The sequence below is a fragment of the Cervus elaphus genome, chromosome 33, assembly GCF_910594005.1.
Source record: "Cervus elaphus chromosome 33, mCerEla1.1, whole genome shotgun sequence".
Lineage (NCBI taxonomy): Eukaryota > Metazoa > Chordata > Mammalia > Artiodactyla > Cervidae > Cervus > Cervus elaphus.
In genome coordinates this window covers 13,709,273-13,726,602 of record NC_057847.1, presented here as the reverse complement: position 1 = coordinate 13,726,602, position 17,330 = coordinate 13,709,273, and the positions used below count along the sequence as shown (strand labels likewise).

The window sequence follows — 17,330 nt, the reverse complement described above, 5'->3', positions numbered from 1 at the left end:
CCACAGGGAAAGTCAAACTAAAATGGTGTGACTTCTACCTTGTGAGTACATGGGAGCAATCTCGTTTGTTGACCACGATGAAATGCCTTCAAACAAAGTCGACACTGGTATCCTGGAGCAAGCAGTTTGCTATTCTTTGTGATCAGAAAGAGAGGCAGTGACTTTACCACGTGTTTTGGTGTATAAATTTGGCTAAGTGAGAATAAGCAGAGAGATATGAATGGTCATATGTGATTATAGACCAGGAAGCTATCAACAGTACAGGTAATAACCTCCATATAAATCATGCAAATGAACCCATACTTTTTAGAACTGAAGATAATAAGTCTCATGCATTATAAAGTTTAAAAATCTATTGTCTTAATCTTGAACAAGATGAATCCAACTTCAACATCAACTTCATAAAGAACAAAACTTAGTCATTTCAAACCAAAATACTAAGTTAAAATTTTTTGAGTTGAGCTTTTTCACATCAATGAAACCAGAACAGAATTTTGATGAAAACTATATGCTTTCATATATATGAGCTGAGCTAACACAAAGGCTGGTGTTTAGAAAAATACAACCCAGTTCACTTTGTCATCTGGTAGGAAATAAGGTGGATGGTAGGCCATATTAAATATTCCGGGCTACTATGATAAATTGGTAGGTCATAATCTATGAAGAAACTTATTTCACATGGGGCATATGCTTACTACTTCAGTACTATTAGACCATGTAAATGTACTGTAAAGATACCAATCCCATTTTTGTACCAAAACTACCAACAAACATAACTAAGATTATGCAATGTAAATTTGATGCCACTAGCAGCTGATAAAACAGATAAATATTTAAAAACAAAAGCTTGGTTTAAAGGTTAGATGCATTCTTGTTATTCAAAGGTTATCCAGAATAAAGTTAAAATATATTCTTAGAAAACTTTGTACTTTTCATTACTCTATAGATATACTTCTCATTAACTCTGCAGATAAACTACAAAAATTGCCTTTACCAAGGTCATTTAATTATCAACTAAAAAAAAAACTGTGTGTTTCTATTATGTCAAGTTGTTAATCAGTTTTTTATCTTGAAACTGTTTTGTTTATTCCATTTTCTCTGCCTAGAACATCCTTCTATCCCTAATGTTCTCTTGCCTACCTCCACAATATCTCTTACACCATTAGTTATACAATGTATCATTCTAATAGGCTGAGGTGTGATACCCAGCCAGCGCCAAGGAAAAGGGAGATGGAGAGCCTTTGTATAGGCTCATTTCACACCCACAAAGTATTTTATAGTCCACAAGAGCTACAGTCTCTGAAGTGTGTGGAGCACCCACAGAGCATGGGCTAGGTATCTACTGGGTTGGACAGAAGTCTATCAATCATCTGTCTATCTATATATAGATATACTATATATATATGTAGGATAGAAATATATATACATAGGATAAAATTTTAAATATATATATATTACATATATAATGAACAAGCACAATTTTTGTTTGGTTAATTCATTGAAATTGTCTTTTAAAAAATATTTCAATTTTATCCCATTCTTTTAAAATGAACTTTGTTAATGTTTTATAGTGTACCTAATATAATAATTATACACAGTAGGTTTAATTTTCTTTCATTAATAAGAAGTATGACAAAATCTGTCCTCTAGTAAAGAGGCTGAGTCAGGGTTTTGAAATACAACCAATCCCTTCAACACTCTTCATGAGGGTGGAGTAGAGGGTCAATGAGAAAAGAAAGACTTCCTTCCCTTCGTGGCCAATTGTTGTTTGGTTGCTAAGGGTGACTTTGCAACCCCACAGACTGTAGCCGGCCAGCCTCCTCTGTTCATTGGATTTCCCAGCAAGAATACTGGAGTGGGTTGCCATTTCCTCTCCAGGGGATCTTCGCAACCCAGGGATTGAACCCACGTCTCCTGTATTGACAGATGAATTCTTTACCACTGAGCCACCTGGGAAGTTCCAGTGGCTGATTACTTCAAAGCAAATCTCATAGTTAACTGTATTTTTTCTTTATATTAACTCCTATCAGTTTTAATTTTATATTTATTTTGATGATCATTACTAAGGGAACTACTATAACTACTATGTCCCTAATGTAATCTTTGGTAGAATTAATATTAATAATATAATAGTAGACAGCATTATTTGAATATTTACTGTGTGTATCAATTTCGCATGCACAAAATTTCTATAAGACTGGTTTTATAACTGTCCCCATTTTAAAGATAAAGAAAAATGTTGCAGGGAGGAGTGAAATAACTAGCCCAAAAGTTGCATAGCCAACCTGTGGTTGTACTAGGACTGGATTTAGGCATTCTGACTCCAGAGCTTTGTTCTTCACTTGAACACTATATCATCTAGTACATAATAGTATTTGATCAATACATATTTCTTGAATAAAGAAATGAATAAAACTTATCCAAACTGAAAAATTATTTAAATATTTCCCCAAATACAAATTTCACTGAGACACTTACTCTTGCTTTTCTTGAAAATGTGGCATCTTTTCCTCTATCTCATTTTTAATTTCGACATATTTTACAGTTTTATCTGACCTTTTCCCCAGCGATCTCCATTTTTGATTTCTCTTCTGTAATACGTAAAAAGTGAATGTTACTCGGCAATTTGTGGAAACTTTTACCTTGTGCATTAAAATCAGTAGGATGCATATCAGTAAAATAATAATGTAACTAAAGACTCATCATTTTAAAATATAGCTTTTTAACACATTAAAGAAATTGCAAATTATTAGTCACTCATATACTGTTGCACAGCTACTCTAACAGTACTTTTAAAGGTAAGATTTTAACCTATTAATCAGTAATGGTAATTGTGGATGTTTTATCTTGTGTAGTAAGTTCAGCAACAGGAGACACTTATTTACTTGTTAAATTCAAGTGATATAAGAAATTTTAAAACCATAAATCGTCGTTAGTAATAAATCATTTGGTGTGTTGAGATCTTTTTTTTCAAAATGAATTTTCAAGCTTGATGGCCATTAATTTCTGCTTCCCTGGTGGCTCAGAGGTTAAAGCGTCTGCCTCCAATGCGGGAGACCCAGGTTTGATCTCTGGGTCAGGAAGATCCCCTGGAGAAGGAAATGGCAACCCACTCCAGTACTCTTGCCTGGAGAATCCCATGGACGGAGGAGCCTGGTAGGCTACAATCCACGGGGTCGCAAAGAGTCGGACACAACTGAGCGACTTCACTTCACTTAAGATTTATATATGATATCATCACATATTTGTTATTGTGTTGAATTTTATAAATTACTGATGTAAGAACCAATTGCCTAGAAAACCTTATGAAAAAGTTATCAAAAAAATCATGGTCTTTGGTTTTTATTCAGACACAGTCAGCTCTAGTCCAGAGTATTATCTATTCTTAGATTTTACTTAGATTTACAATGGGACAAATACAAACACTATATGAAATTTAAGGATACTGTACCTCACGAAACATAAATGAGTGAGAAAGATGGCAGCAGCTATCAAAACAATCCTGGCATAAGTGATATTCTATACATTTGGTACACCTAAAAATGAAAAACACCAAAACATACAGGGAAAAAAAATCCAGTTATTTTGATGGTTTTTGGTGAAAAACTCTGGTCAAGATTTCCTGGGAACTATGCAGATAATGACAAGGCCCATCTTAAATCTCACCTATATTAGTTTCCTGTTGCTACTGTAACAAATTACATATTTAGCAGCTTAAACAACACTATTATCTTACAATTTTGTAGGTTGGAAGTTGGACATGGGTCTCAATGGGCTTCAAATCAAGGGGTCCACAAAATTTGCATTTCTTTTTGGAGGCTATAGGGGAGATCTGCTTTTCTGTCCTTCCTTCTAGAGGCTGCCCACCTTCCTTAGCTTACTTTGTGTCCCTTTCCTCCTCAAAGCAAGCAATGCAGTATCTCTCTGTGGCTTCCTTCCATAGTCACGTATCCCTTTTGATTGTCTTCTTTGCCACCTTCTTCCACTTTTAAGAACCCTTGTGATTATATGCTGAACCCAGGCAGTGCAGGATAATCTCCTTATTTTAAGGTCAGATGATTAGCAGTCTGAATTTCACCAAACCTTAATTCTCCTACAACATTTAACCTAACATACAGGTTCTGGGCATGAAGATGTGGATATATTGGGGAGGGTATTATTTTGTCTACCACACACCCCCACCATGATGTCTTTCTAGAATACTTTATCCTGAATCTACCTCTTTGTCTAAGTTCCTTAGGTCCAACAGCCTATTAGATATTCTATCATTTGATTACTCAGTGTTTTCCTACGATTTCATGAATGCTAGAGTTATACTTAATAGAAAACAGAACAGGTTTCAAAACAGAACCTGTTTCAAAACAGGTTCTTGAAAACAGAATTGTACTATATTCCCTCTCTTCCCTCACAAAATGGAAAAACCCATATGTATAAGAAAATTTGTAATAAAAACTATTGATATGATAAAAAATTTTCATTTTCTGCCAAATTCAATCTAAACATATGTTACTTATATAAAATTTTGGCACAAGCAGATAATTCTAATTTACTTGCAGCAATATTCACCAAAAAATAACATTTCAAGCAATATAATAATGTTATTTTCTTACTCAAGTTATCAAATAATGAGAAGATTATTTCCAAGAGAAATTTGGGAAAATATATCCTTCAGACATCTTAGAAATACCAAGTATTAGTTTATTCATTAGTATTATTTATATACACAAGAAAGATTCTTAATAACATCTGAGCAATGGTGTAACTTATTCCATACATCAGACTATGCTGGGCTAGAAAAAGTTAAGCATCTCTGTGTTGATATATATATGATATTTTTGAAATTAAAAGGTAATAAGTATTAATAACTATATTATGAACTTTAACAAAGAAGGAACTGAAAAGCTTTCTAGTTTATCTTGCCTCTTATTCAAACCATTACTAAACTACTGGAAATAGTTCTTTCAGGCTAACGACTGAAATCTTACTATTTGAGGGAGTGGAATAGTGCATTCTTTAATTTGTAAAATAAAATTGATATGGATGTGAATAACTGTGAACCAAATGCATATAGAAGAAGTTATTCTGAGAGTGTGGAATAGCAGGCAGGGAGCAGAACAGTGGAGAATGCCTGGATTGAGGGGTAGTAGGAAGAATCACCCATGGGGACAGAAAGCGCAGTCAGAGGGACAGAGGAGAACACTGTCATTAACAAAAACAAGAAAATTTACCAAAGCCACTCACACATTAACCATTTGAGGAACACATCACTATAAAGACTGAAAATTTTACACTGTGATGTTCACTTGTCCTTATTCCCCACCCAAGCTATTTCTCCCAACTTACTTTTCCACACATTATCTTAGTCCCTTATTTTTCTTACTCACCCCTCCTGAAAAAATTCAGATTGCCAAAACAATGACTGCTAGTGCCAAATATCGTCTTTCCTTTTTCTAGAATTCTCTTTAACCAACATTCCAGAAACTGTCCGAACACTTCCTGCTAAACCTTATAAAAATTCTGCCCTTCTTCCTCAAGTAAAAAGGCTCCTTTGGCGCTTTCTCAGGCCCGCTGTTTTCCAATAAAGACTTTTGCGAACAGTGCTCTGGCTGATTTGTTTTTACGTGACACATTGAGAAAACAAAGTATTAGAACAGTTCCAAGAGGGAGGTATCATTCACTGTTGGGGTGATAAAAACAGGCCTATAGTTTTATGAGAGGGTTTTAAAAATGTATTAATTGGACTCATCATAATGTAAATCAGGAAGACTACATTTTAGAACATTTTTAACAAAGGTTGAAACAGGATATTTTCTTCACATACAGTTAACCTTTAAGATTTTAATTATGAAAGAACAAATTTCCAAGCATAGCAATTAATTGATATTTTATTGTGGGACTTGTGGGAAAGTTTGAGGATTACTTAAAAAGTAATGAAAATTTCTTTCTCTCCTAAGTATCTTGTGGTGGTGGTTTAAGATGTAAAAGAAAACAAAACATGCATCATTGCAGTTTGGAGTTGGGGGGACATTAACTTCAGTTGATCTAGTCAATATCCCTCTGGCTCAGTCCTAGAAGTTCTTGGCAATGACTTCATAGGTGGTTCAAAGAAAATTACAGGGGATGAGAGGTCTCTCTAGCAGGGCTCTGAGCTTGCAAACTGATTTAAGCCAAATTATAAACCCTGTGTTCAGAGCTTCCAAGAAAGGATGTTAGTTCAGACTCACAATCTAGACCAGAATGCAAAGTTAATACTCTGTGTGAGTAAAACAACTGAAATCTCTGAGGTACAGGGCTGACACAGATCACTAGTCTGAAAATTCTGAATAAGCAGCCTAATCCTATACAGGGCAAACACAAAAACAGAACAAAACAAAACCCACCCACCCCCAAAAAACAAACAAACAAAACAAAACAAAAACAAAAAAATAAAGGAGGGAAAGAAGTTTAAATGACTAGTACTCTAATGTTCAAAGTTATCTAAATTAAAAAAAAAAGACTACAAGCTTATAATTTTACTAACTGATACTTACTTGTAACACTTCCCTTCAAGTGGAAATTGTTGACAGTTATTACAAGGAATTCCAAGATGCTTGTCTAATCGTTCTTTCTCAGCTGCAGTCACAAGTTTGTTAGAATTTTTGAATTCCTCTAAAATAAGATTTAATGGTCCAAAGTCTTTCCTACACAGAGGACATTTCAACATGGAAGAGTTCAATGTCACATCCTGATAATTAGCTAAGATCTTCATACATTTTATATGAACACTATTGCCACAGCCAAACCTGTAAGAAATAAAAATCATGTTTACCATTTGTATGCAGCAAAGTTTATTTACATAAATAAGTTTTCTGTGCTACCATTTTTTATTTCCCATAAAAACAGATTCGGAACTGATCATTTATAGCTTCATTACAGACATAAATGGGGCTTCCCTGATGGCTCAGTGGTAAAGAATCCGCCTGCAATTCAGGAGACATGAGACACGGGTTTGATCTCTGGGTAAGGAAGATCCCCTGGAGGAGGAAATAGCAACCCACTCCATCATTCTTGCTTGAAAAATCCCATGGACAGAGGAAACTGGTGAGCTATGGTCCGAAGAATCACGAGGAACCGGATACAACTGGGGAGCTGAGCGCACACACACATAAACACTATCCTTTCTGTCTAGTCTAATCTAATCTATCATATTTAATTTAGTAGATCAGAATTCCAGACAAAATGTTCCCCATTTCAATGAAATTGGCAAAGATTTTGCATCATTATATTTTTCATTTTTAAATTGAGAATGAATACAGTCTTAGCAAAGAGGAAAATTATAATAATTATTATTATTTTTAAATAAAAAATGTTGCTGAGAACAGAGGTGTCACCTTATTTTTCTAGAAATTACACTAACATGAATGTGGTAGTACCCAGTTAATATCTGCTGAGAGAAATAATATTTTGGGAAATAGTTAATAATTTCAAAATATGCAAAGGAAGCAGCTATGTGAAAAAATACAATGTGGATGAAAATTTTAGTAAATAACCAAGGGAAAAAAAACAGTTAAAAAGTTAAATACCAAGTGGTTGCTCAAATTTTCCAAGTCCAACTTTATAGTGCCTTTAGTTGAGTACAAAACTGTTAATAAACATTTATGTATAAGTGGAATTTTGAATTATTTAGGTTTAAAGATAAAATTTACAAAAGCTGAAGAGGTTTTTTTTTTTTTTTATCATTTTAAAGTAAAATAACCATTACTTTCAGAAAACTCTTTGTAACCACTCTAAGCAATGGCATCTGTTCATGCTAAGTCATTTCAGTCATGTCTAAATCTTTGCAACCCCATGGACTGTAGCCCACTAGGTTCCTCTGTCCATGGGATTCTCCAGGCAAGAATACTGGAGTGGGCTGCCACGTATTCCTCCAGGGGATCTTTGGGTCCCAGGGATCAAACCTGCGTCTCACATCTTCTGCATTAACAGGCGGCTTATAAGCCATGGCATTTGTTCTTGTGTATAAAACAAAAACACGAAAATTATCTACTTTAATAACTTAAAGTAAAAAGGGAACTAAAGTAGAATTTATTTTTTAATTTTCAGCCTTTAAATGTAGCCAGAAATATTTAGAGTAGGAACAGGACCTCTTTAAACATATATGTTAGGAAATAAAAGGCCAATTAAATATGATTGCTTAAATATGTATTATTCTTCTATCAACATGCTTCATAATGATATATTATAAACACATTAAATTAGAATTTGTTCATAAGTTTGTAGAATCTAAAGAAAACTCATGTCACCTGCAAAAGGTGACAGGAAGCTTTTTCTCTAAAAGTACTTCTTGACAAATAGAGCAGATATCATCTGAACCGATTTCCTTCTGTTTAATGTAACCATCTTCTTCAATCTGTGCATTTTCATTGTTCATTTCTCGTTGGGGAGTTTGAACTCGATGTATTCCCTGAAGCAAATCGTTGATTTCTCTCTCCACAAGACCTAACTGCAAAGCAGCTAGTGATAAATTCCAAAGTATTAAAATTTGATGGCAAATTGGAGATACAGAAACAACTTAGGCTGAAAGTTAGCATTTTTTATTCCAAATATCAGAAAGACAGACTTGGTTGAATTATTACACTGACATTTACTATTTTTTGTATTCCTTTCAAAGTCAAAAGGTCAGAAAAGAGTTGTTTATAAAAAGCATGGAAATTATCTCTTATTTTCTTGTTACTGTAAAGAGTTGGTACAATCAGTACCTTATAAATGTTTCAGATTAATTATATGACAGTGTTTATCCTTGGATTGGTGCTGTAATCATCTCTCACATTTTTATCTTTTATTCAAAAACAAATACTTTATCAACATACAAGAGTATTAAAAGAAATGGGTGCAAATTCAGAAAAGGGAAGAGATATTTGAGTGGTTAGTGTAATTAATATTTGTTAGATGAATAAATTACTAAATAGATAATGAGAGAGCAAGACTCCACTGTGTCTATTTTTCTGTCTCAGTTTTACGCCCCTACAAGAGCGTCTCAGTAGCCACATCCTTCACAGATTTGGTCAGTATTCCTCAGGACAACCTATTAGGAACTATATTAGCTATACCCTTGGGATGTACAGTTTTTGAATTCTGAATTTTCTCCATCCTGCTATCCTATTTGCTGCTCTCAATGCATGCAGTTTTTGATCAAGGCATCCTAGATTCCTTTTTTCTCTGGCCCATTCCCATGTTCTTTTCTCTTTCTCTCTCCTTAACATGCCATAATTAAAAACGACAGCTGTTACTGGCCCCCCTGAGTTCTGGTCATTTTATACATTCTTTAATACATATAGATTAAAAATCACTTGCAAGGTAATGAAAAGCTTCATTTCCCCCTAAAAAGATTACCACTTAAACACTAAAAATACTGAAAAGCTCAGTTACATTTGACTATAGAGATCTCTGTTCCTTGTCTAAGGTGGGGTGGCAGGTGGAATGTGGGAGGGTATTATACTTTAATTAACCATTACTTTGGAGGATGAGGGCTATTTGTCAAAGAGACAGAGCAACATCTGCTCCCTAAAAAAATGAGGAGGAAAATGAAGAACAAAAGGTTTCTCCACAGTAGCAGAAATATTGAATTATAAAATTTCCTAAGAGAAGCTGGCTACAAAATATTCTCTGTGGTATAACATGAATCAGAGAATAAAAGGGAGAAACAAACTCTTCTGAAATTAATTTGGAAAAATTAATGTAAGAGACTATGAAAGAATCTTCTTTAATAGAGAAGAGCAAGACAGTTAATCTTATCAGATATCACAATCTATTATAAAACAATAAACATATAAAAACTCACTAAAGAATAAAAATTATGAAACACGGTTGAAAAGAAGCACTATTTATTAGCTGTCACTGAGATAACTAGGTATAAATATGGAGAAAATTAAACTAATTAAAAAAATTCCAATCTCCAATTTATACCAATACAACTACACATGGATGCCATAAGGAAAAATAAAAATAATATGAAAAAGTTAGCAGAAAAAAATCTCTAAAATACTATGGAAGGACAACTTTCAAAGCATCAAAACAATATACACAAAAAATAAAAATAGTAAGATTTAGTAACACACAAAAACCCACATATATATAACAAAACTTAATAAAACCATATTAAAAAAAATTATGTCATTAGGAAAACATTTGCAAAGAGGGGTAAACCCTATATTTAGGAAGAGCTTGTAGTTTTACTCCAATAAATAAGTAGCCAAAGTACAATTTACACATGTAGTACAAATAAGTCAATAGATGTTCAATTTCATTAATATCAAAGAAAAGTGGGTTCAAATCAAAATGAGTCACAGATATAGAATATATATATATATATATATACCTTTTATTTAGAAACCTAAATAAAAGGTAATAAATAAATAAAGGGCTATGTTTCATTTGCCCTAAATTATTTCAGGGCATTTTAGATTCTATAGGTATGTCAGGTGTATGAACAATGAAAACTATTTTCTTAATTTACTGGGAATGAATAGATTACTATGAACTTTGTATCTTTTCCTACTTTGTGTGACTTAGTCTTTTTTCCTAGTATTATAGAAATATCTGTTTTTCAAAATTTTCCATGTATCTTTATTTACTTTGGAGACTTAAAATAGGCTGTTAAATATATGTAATATGTTAAATATGACTAAAACATTAATCCAAAAAGCAAAACTAGCAGAAAACTGATATATTGCTGAAATCATAAATCAGCAAAAGTAATGGTATAAAGCATTAATGCTATAAAATATTAATACTTAAAAAAGGAAAAAACCCTCAAACACACAGATATGGAGAACAGATTGATGGTTGCCTGAAGATGTGTAGGGGGGTGGCTAGGAGGTAAGAGAAATGGCTGAAGGTGGTCAAAATGTGCAAACTTCCATTTATAAAATAAATTAGTCATGGGAACATAATGCACAGCATGGTGACTACAGTTAATAGTACAGTTAATAGTACTGTGTTGTGTATTTGAAAGTTGCTAAGAGAAAAATCTTAAAAATTTTCATCACAAGAAAAAAGTTATAATTGTGTGATTTCGTGATCATTTTGCAATATACATATACAGTGAATCATTATGTCATACACCTGAAATTTATATAATGTTTTATGTCAATTATATCTAAATAAAAACAATACCTTTTGGAGTACTTTTGGAGTACTCTTGGGAGTACTTTTACTCCAAGAGCCAATTAATGGGACTTTAGGCTAGAGAAATAACTGAGAGAAGAAAAATTTCATATACAAGGAATATAACAGGAAAAACTATACTCCAATAAAAATTAATAAAAAATCAATAAAAATGAGTCATGATAAAAAAGAATATAACAGGTATTTAGAAATAAATTAAATGCCAAACAACAGGAGAATGTTAAGTCAATTATGACATATAATACTCTGAGTATATCATAATCTATTTAACATTCACTGACAATTTGACAGACTATATAGCATTGAAAGTATTTATAAAGTACCAGTGTGTGATAAAAGCAGAACACAGAATTCCCACACTTACATTTATTCTCTGTATAAATACAAAGTCAAAAAAGAAAATAGAAAATAAATATTAATTATACCTTTGTGGTTGGAATTAAAAAACTTTTCCTTAAGTGTGGTTGTTATTTTATCCATTAATATTTAACTGAAAAATGGAATAGATGGGATTTACTAGACATTGTATTTAGAAAAAACCCATTAGGCAATAAAGCTAGGTTTTGCTGGAAAATATTTGTGGGGTTATGGGAAAAATATTGTGTTCAAAAACTGATATTTTTATGAAAAATTTCTATGTAACCAGGTTTGTGCTCAGTCCACAAGTCGTGTCCAACTCTTTGTGACCAACCAGGCTCCTCTGTCCCTGGGATTTTTTTAGTCAAAGATACTGGAGTGGGTTGCCATTTCCTTCTCCAACCATCTTCGTAGGTCTTCAAAAATAAAAGCGAGTCTCAGGTTTCTGAAATGCAACAGTAGGGTACAAATAATTGTTTCCAGATTTACTTTAGAAAAGAATCTATGAATGATGTTCAAAATGTTTCTGCTTCATTATTAGTAACCTTCTTCTCTACATTTATATACTTTACATAATATTAATGAATAGCCATTTATAGCTTTCTTTGGATTACTTGAATTTTCATGCATGTTTGTTCTAGCTTTCATTTAAATGATAAATTTCAACATTATTGAGACATACTTTCTTTGAATATTTGTACACAAAGGATCTTCTCAATGTAAGTAGCTAAAACATCTTTTAAATATCATATAAAATATTTTTAGTAGGAAATATAATTTTTCAAAATTCATATATAGGATCAAATTTAAGCATTTACAAACTTTCCTACTATAGGATACTTGATAATAAAAAGAATAAGACATGATTTCTGCTTTCAAGAACACAAAGGAGAATATGATATAAAATATTAAATTAATCCATATGAAATAACTATTTTCATAGATGAAAAAATATTGGCAATTCATATGATCCAATTCATTAAAAAATAACCTAGCAGAGCTCTCAACTAAAATGCAGTACAATAAATATTTGTTGAATATAATTGGGTAGAATTGTACTGTCCAATAATACAGCCATTGGTTACTGAGCACTTGAAATGTGGATAACGTGACTGAAAAATTGAATTTTAAATGTTGCTTTATGGAAGACTAATAATCTATAGTTTTTGGAAATTTAGAAGTATGTTTATAACAATTTATGTGTTATCTGAATCTATTTTTCAATTGAATATTTTATGATGTCTAAATGCTGATCAAGCATTTCTAATGAAAACACAGTGTCTGAGTTGAGTTGTACTGTAAGTGTAAAAGACACACTAGATTTTGAAGACAAAGGGAAAAACATCACACTATCTCATAATTTTTATATTGATTAAATGCTGACATGATATTTTTATGTATTGGGTTAAAATAAAATATATTATTGATACTAATTTTCCTATTTCTTTTTTACTTTTTATAATATGGCTACTAGAAAATTATACAAGTGCTTCACATTATATTTCTAACGGGCAGTGTAGTATAGAAGAAGCTTGTGACATGATATGGAAAATAGTGTAGAGGATGTGAACACTTAACTTCAAGAAGATAGAGAAATTGAGAAGAAAACAATATGCATGAACTCATACAATCTAATCATTGTGTATGGAGGATTGGGAGAGGATGAAGTGAAGATTAGTGACATTTCAGGAAGAACCTTTAGTCTACAATGTGAAGGAGCCAGCAACAAAGGGCAGGTGCTGGAAGCCAGGAGGCTCCTGAGAACAGGACTAAACGTTGACGAAGCTTGACCGAAGCTGAGAACGAGGAGAGAGGTGAGCACAGTTGAGAAGTAGGGACGGTGTAACACAAACGGGATTTGTACACGAGAAGAGGATGAGAAATGAAAAACCAAGGATGCCACAGTTTCTAGCTTTGAGGCTAAAGAAAAGGGAAAGTCAACATGTGAGCTGGGGAATACAACAGGGGAGCACATATGGGGGAATTTGGTACTCAAAATGCCTGTGGGACCTCCAAAACTATGCTGCTGAGAAGGCAGGTGGAAACACGGGTCTCCTGATAAGATGCAGAAATCACTGTTACAGACGTAACAAGGGGAGACAGGCAATATGAGACATTTCTAAGAAAATATGTGCTGGCGGTGGTTTGGTTGCTAAGTTGTGTCCAACTCTTTTGCGGCTCCATGGACTGTAGCCCACCAGGCTCCTCTGTCCATGGGATTTCCAGGCAAGAATACTGGAGTAGGTTGCCATTTCCTTCTCTGGGAGATGGAATTTCCTGGTCCATGGATCAAATCTATGTCTCCTGCTTGGCAGGTGGTCTCCTAAATTGCTGGCAGTTTCTTTTACTGCTGAGCCACCAGGGAATGTGTATGTGGAGAGAAGAATATAAAGGGAAAAATGCCTGTGAAACACTAATATTAATTTATTGTCTATTAGGACTTATAAATGTCTACTGTTATTGTACTTATAAAATAGTTTGAGGGGAATGAACTTGCCTAAATAGAATTTGTACCCTGAATTGAAAAAAAACTAATTATTATTACTTTAATTTTTACGACTATTATAGACATTAATAAATTTTAAAATGCCTTTGTAGTTCTTGGATGAATCTAGTGTAGGTTAAATAAATCTTTTCAGGAAACATTTTGATAATGACAGCATCTTTATTATAAAATGTACAAATCTAATTAACCTGTAATAGAACTATTTTTCTTTCTCTTTTATTTTTGAGGACTCTAGAATTTATTTTTAAGTTGAAAATTATAAAAATTTTCATATGCCTGACTTTAAACTCAATTTACTGAGTTTACTGTCATTAGAATTATTTTACTCTAAAAAACATACATTTTTGCATAAAAACTTGTCAGTAAATATTTTTAAAAGAAATTATGTATCATGTCAACTGTCTATTTCTGGGATCTGAACAATTTGTTATTTTTCTCACAATTAAAATTAGATATAGAAACTACTGTGAATCCTTGCTTAGAATACATAGGGAAAGTGTATTGAAAATCTGGCAATTATTTTATCTCATTTATTATTAAATGCTTTTTAATTTGAAATGTCATATAAAGTTACATTTTTTATTATTAGAAAAATGTCCCAATTGTCTTAAATGTAACAAACTGCATTACAGACAGCTGTCAGATCACCTAGAAAAATAACTGACTCAATTTAGAATATGTCTAAACAAAAAATTTTTTAATTTGTTAACTTTAAATTAGTAAAAACACACACACAAACACAACTTACATTCATGATTCCTTGGGAGCCTGAATTTTTTCAACAAGACCCTAATATCCAAAAGTAGAAAACCAAAATGAAACATTTATTTTTGACATAACCTCAAAAGGTATTATTAATTTTATAATAGGAATGGCATTACAGAATTTACTTTGCTGAACACATTAGGTATAAATCTAAAATTCTCATCATTTTCTGTTACAAGACATTAAATTTATGTTTTAAAATAAGTATGTGAAAAACATATGATCCATGGAAACAAAAGGCATTTGCAATAAAGAGATTTGTCAGAGAGAGTTTCTTTATGACATAAGAGTAGTTCACAAAGAAAGGTTAGTGAGAGAATCTAAGTATTCACAGCAATCCTTTTAAACTGCCCTGGAAGCTTCCTTGGAGTAGGAAATGGCAACCCACTCCAGTATTCTTGACTGGACAATCTCATGGACAGAGGAGCCTGGTGGGCTACAGTGCCTGGGGTCACAAATCAGACACAAATGAGTGACTAAAACAGAAGCTTCCTACTCCTGGAAATGGAGGAATTTTCTAGATAATTCCTGTCTTCCTATACATATCACTTTTAATGTATGACAGAAAAGTACTTTCAAATATTATCAACTAAAACAGAATATGACTCTTTTAAGAAAGTGGGAAGCATATTTTAAATTCTTACTTAATATATTAAATATACATTAGTATATTAAATACTTGGATTATATTTCCATTAAATTTATGGTTAATATACTGCAAAAAATGTTACATAAAAATCAGAACAGAACACCCTTGCCCTAAGGAAACTGGCATAATATAAAAATGGAAAAAATCTATTTTATGTGAAATAATAAAACCAAATTGCAAGCTTTGAAAGAACCATAGGTGGAAGGAATTTTTTTTGTTTTTCATTTCTGGGATCGCCTACAAACAGGTTCTGACTCTAGAGGAAAAATTCTAGATTTGACATAAGTAATCTAGAGTCCTACTTCAGTCTTGAAAATTCATAGTCAAATGCTTACTGAAAAGGACTTAATAAAATTTTAAAAAATCATAATGAACTATGTAATTATCATCACTGACGTGAATCAAGGAGATTGTTTTATTGTTAGATTTCACCTTTGTACATAATAAAAGTCTAAACATTGTTTTTTTTCTTATTAAAAACAATAACATTACAAACATGTAGAGGTGGTAGTATGCTTCTCAATTTAAATCTTACTTAATTTTTGGGTTTAAATAAAATACCCCAAACTATATTGACTACATTGACAAGCTATGGTCATTTTACCTTTATATTTTCTCAACACCAAATTTCTTTAATCTTACGGAACTCAAACCATGAGAAAGGAAAAATATGTAATAAAACAAGATGTTTCTCTGTGGAAGATTTTCATTACAACATCACTTACCAGCATATGTGCTTACAAAGTTCCCCTCCTTTCAGAAATGTGGAACAATTACAAACATGAGGATTTCCTAGAGAAACCTTCAAAAGAAAAATGCAGACTTAAAAAAAAAAAACCTCAAGTCAATTTTTAGATTATAGAGTAAAATTAGGTTAATACCTAGATTAACAGAGATTTCAGGTCATAGGTTAGGTGACTCCAAAAGGCTAAATACAGTCTACTGGGACATCTTAATTCTTGACATCAGTCTGATTTTCCACTTCCATATCCTTTGCCTTGCTCAACAAATTGTATTGTCAGCTAAGATTGTTTTTAAGAGTCCTATGTTTAGACAAGTGAAAAGAACTCTAATTTTAAAAGCTTGAAAGAAAAATCTACAAAATATTAGCTGAAAGGAAATTCTACTTTGCAGTGTAGCTAAAGACTTGGAGTAATGGAGTACTTCCCGGGTTTTTTTGTGCATATATTTCAATTAGTGAGTGTATTTAATTTTACTCACTAAGTCTATACTGGCTTAAACTATTTATTAAATGCCCTAAGTGTTGTAAAGTGGGAAAAGGACGTCTGAGATAAGCATAGGTTAGTAACCTGTACTCAGTACTTAAAATGCATGACATTAACTTAATAATTAATTATTAAAATAAATTAATTTAAATTTAAATTAATTTAAAATAACAAATTAAAATAAATATATAAATTTAATTTAATAACATTAAATTAAAAGATTCCAGGTCATCTTCTGGAAAGTAGAGCGGTGGCTGATTTTAGGCTGATGAAAGCAGGATATGTGAAAATTAAATATCTGTAGTTTTCAGCAAAATTGAAAAGAATTTTTATTCATCAAGACCTTTCCAAGGAATCGCCATTTAAGTTACACTTTAAAAGTGTCTCGTTATAGCTTCCAAGAGACAAAAAAGTAAAGAAAATCCAATTTTATTTATCCAGCAAATATATACGGCTTGTAAACAGACTGGACGATTTTCATTTCATCTGCGTTACAGGGCTAGTGACTTGCTAATGGATCCGAGAATTTACGTAAAAGCAAACCATATACTCAAATAAAACCTGTTGTGTTTTCAAGCCCGAAGATCAAGGGCCAACATCTTAGAAGCTGGATACGATTTGGTGCCTTAACCTCCAATAACGGAACTTTTCTAACAAATAC

The 17,330-nt window shown here is 32.4% G+C and overlaps 1 protein-coding gene across 5 annotated transcripts in view; it reads right to left on the bottom strand.

The window, feature by feature from the left end:
- Positions 1–17,330, bottom strand: part of ZSWIM2 (zinc finger SWIM-type containing 2) — a 113,911-nt gene that overhangs the window by 72,742 nt on the left and 23,839 nt on the right. For all 5 annotated transcript variants that reach the window (XR_006339526.1, XR_006339527.1, XR_006339528.1 and 2 more), the window contains exons 3-9: positions 16,169–16,245; positions 14,778–14,818; positions 8,283–8,493; positions 6,531–6,782; positions 3,452–3,536; positions 2,479–2,591; positions 39–192 (exon numbers count right to left, since the gene is read on the bottom strand). Coding sequence is in view for 2 of the 5 variants with exons in the window: in XM_043894786.1 (XP_043750721.1) it covers positions 39–192; positions 2,479–2,591; positions 3,452–3,536; positions 6,531–6,782; positions 8,283–8,493; positions 14,778–14,818; positions 16,169–16,245 (933 nt within the window). In the remaining 3 variants the exon portion in view is untranslated. The remainder of the gene's footprint in view (positions 1–38; positions 193–2,478; positions 2,592–3,451; positions 3,537–6,530; positions 6,783–8,282; positions 8,494–14,777; positions 14,819–16,168; positions 16,246–17,330) is intronic.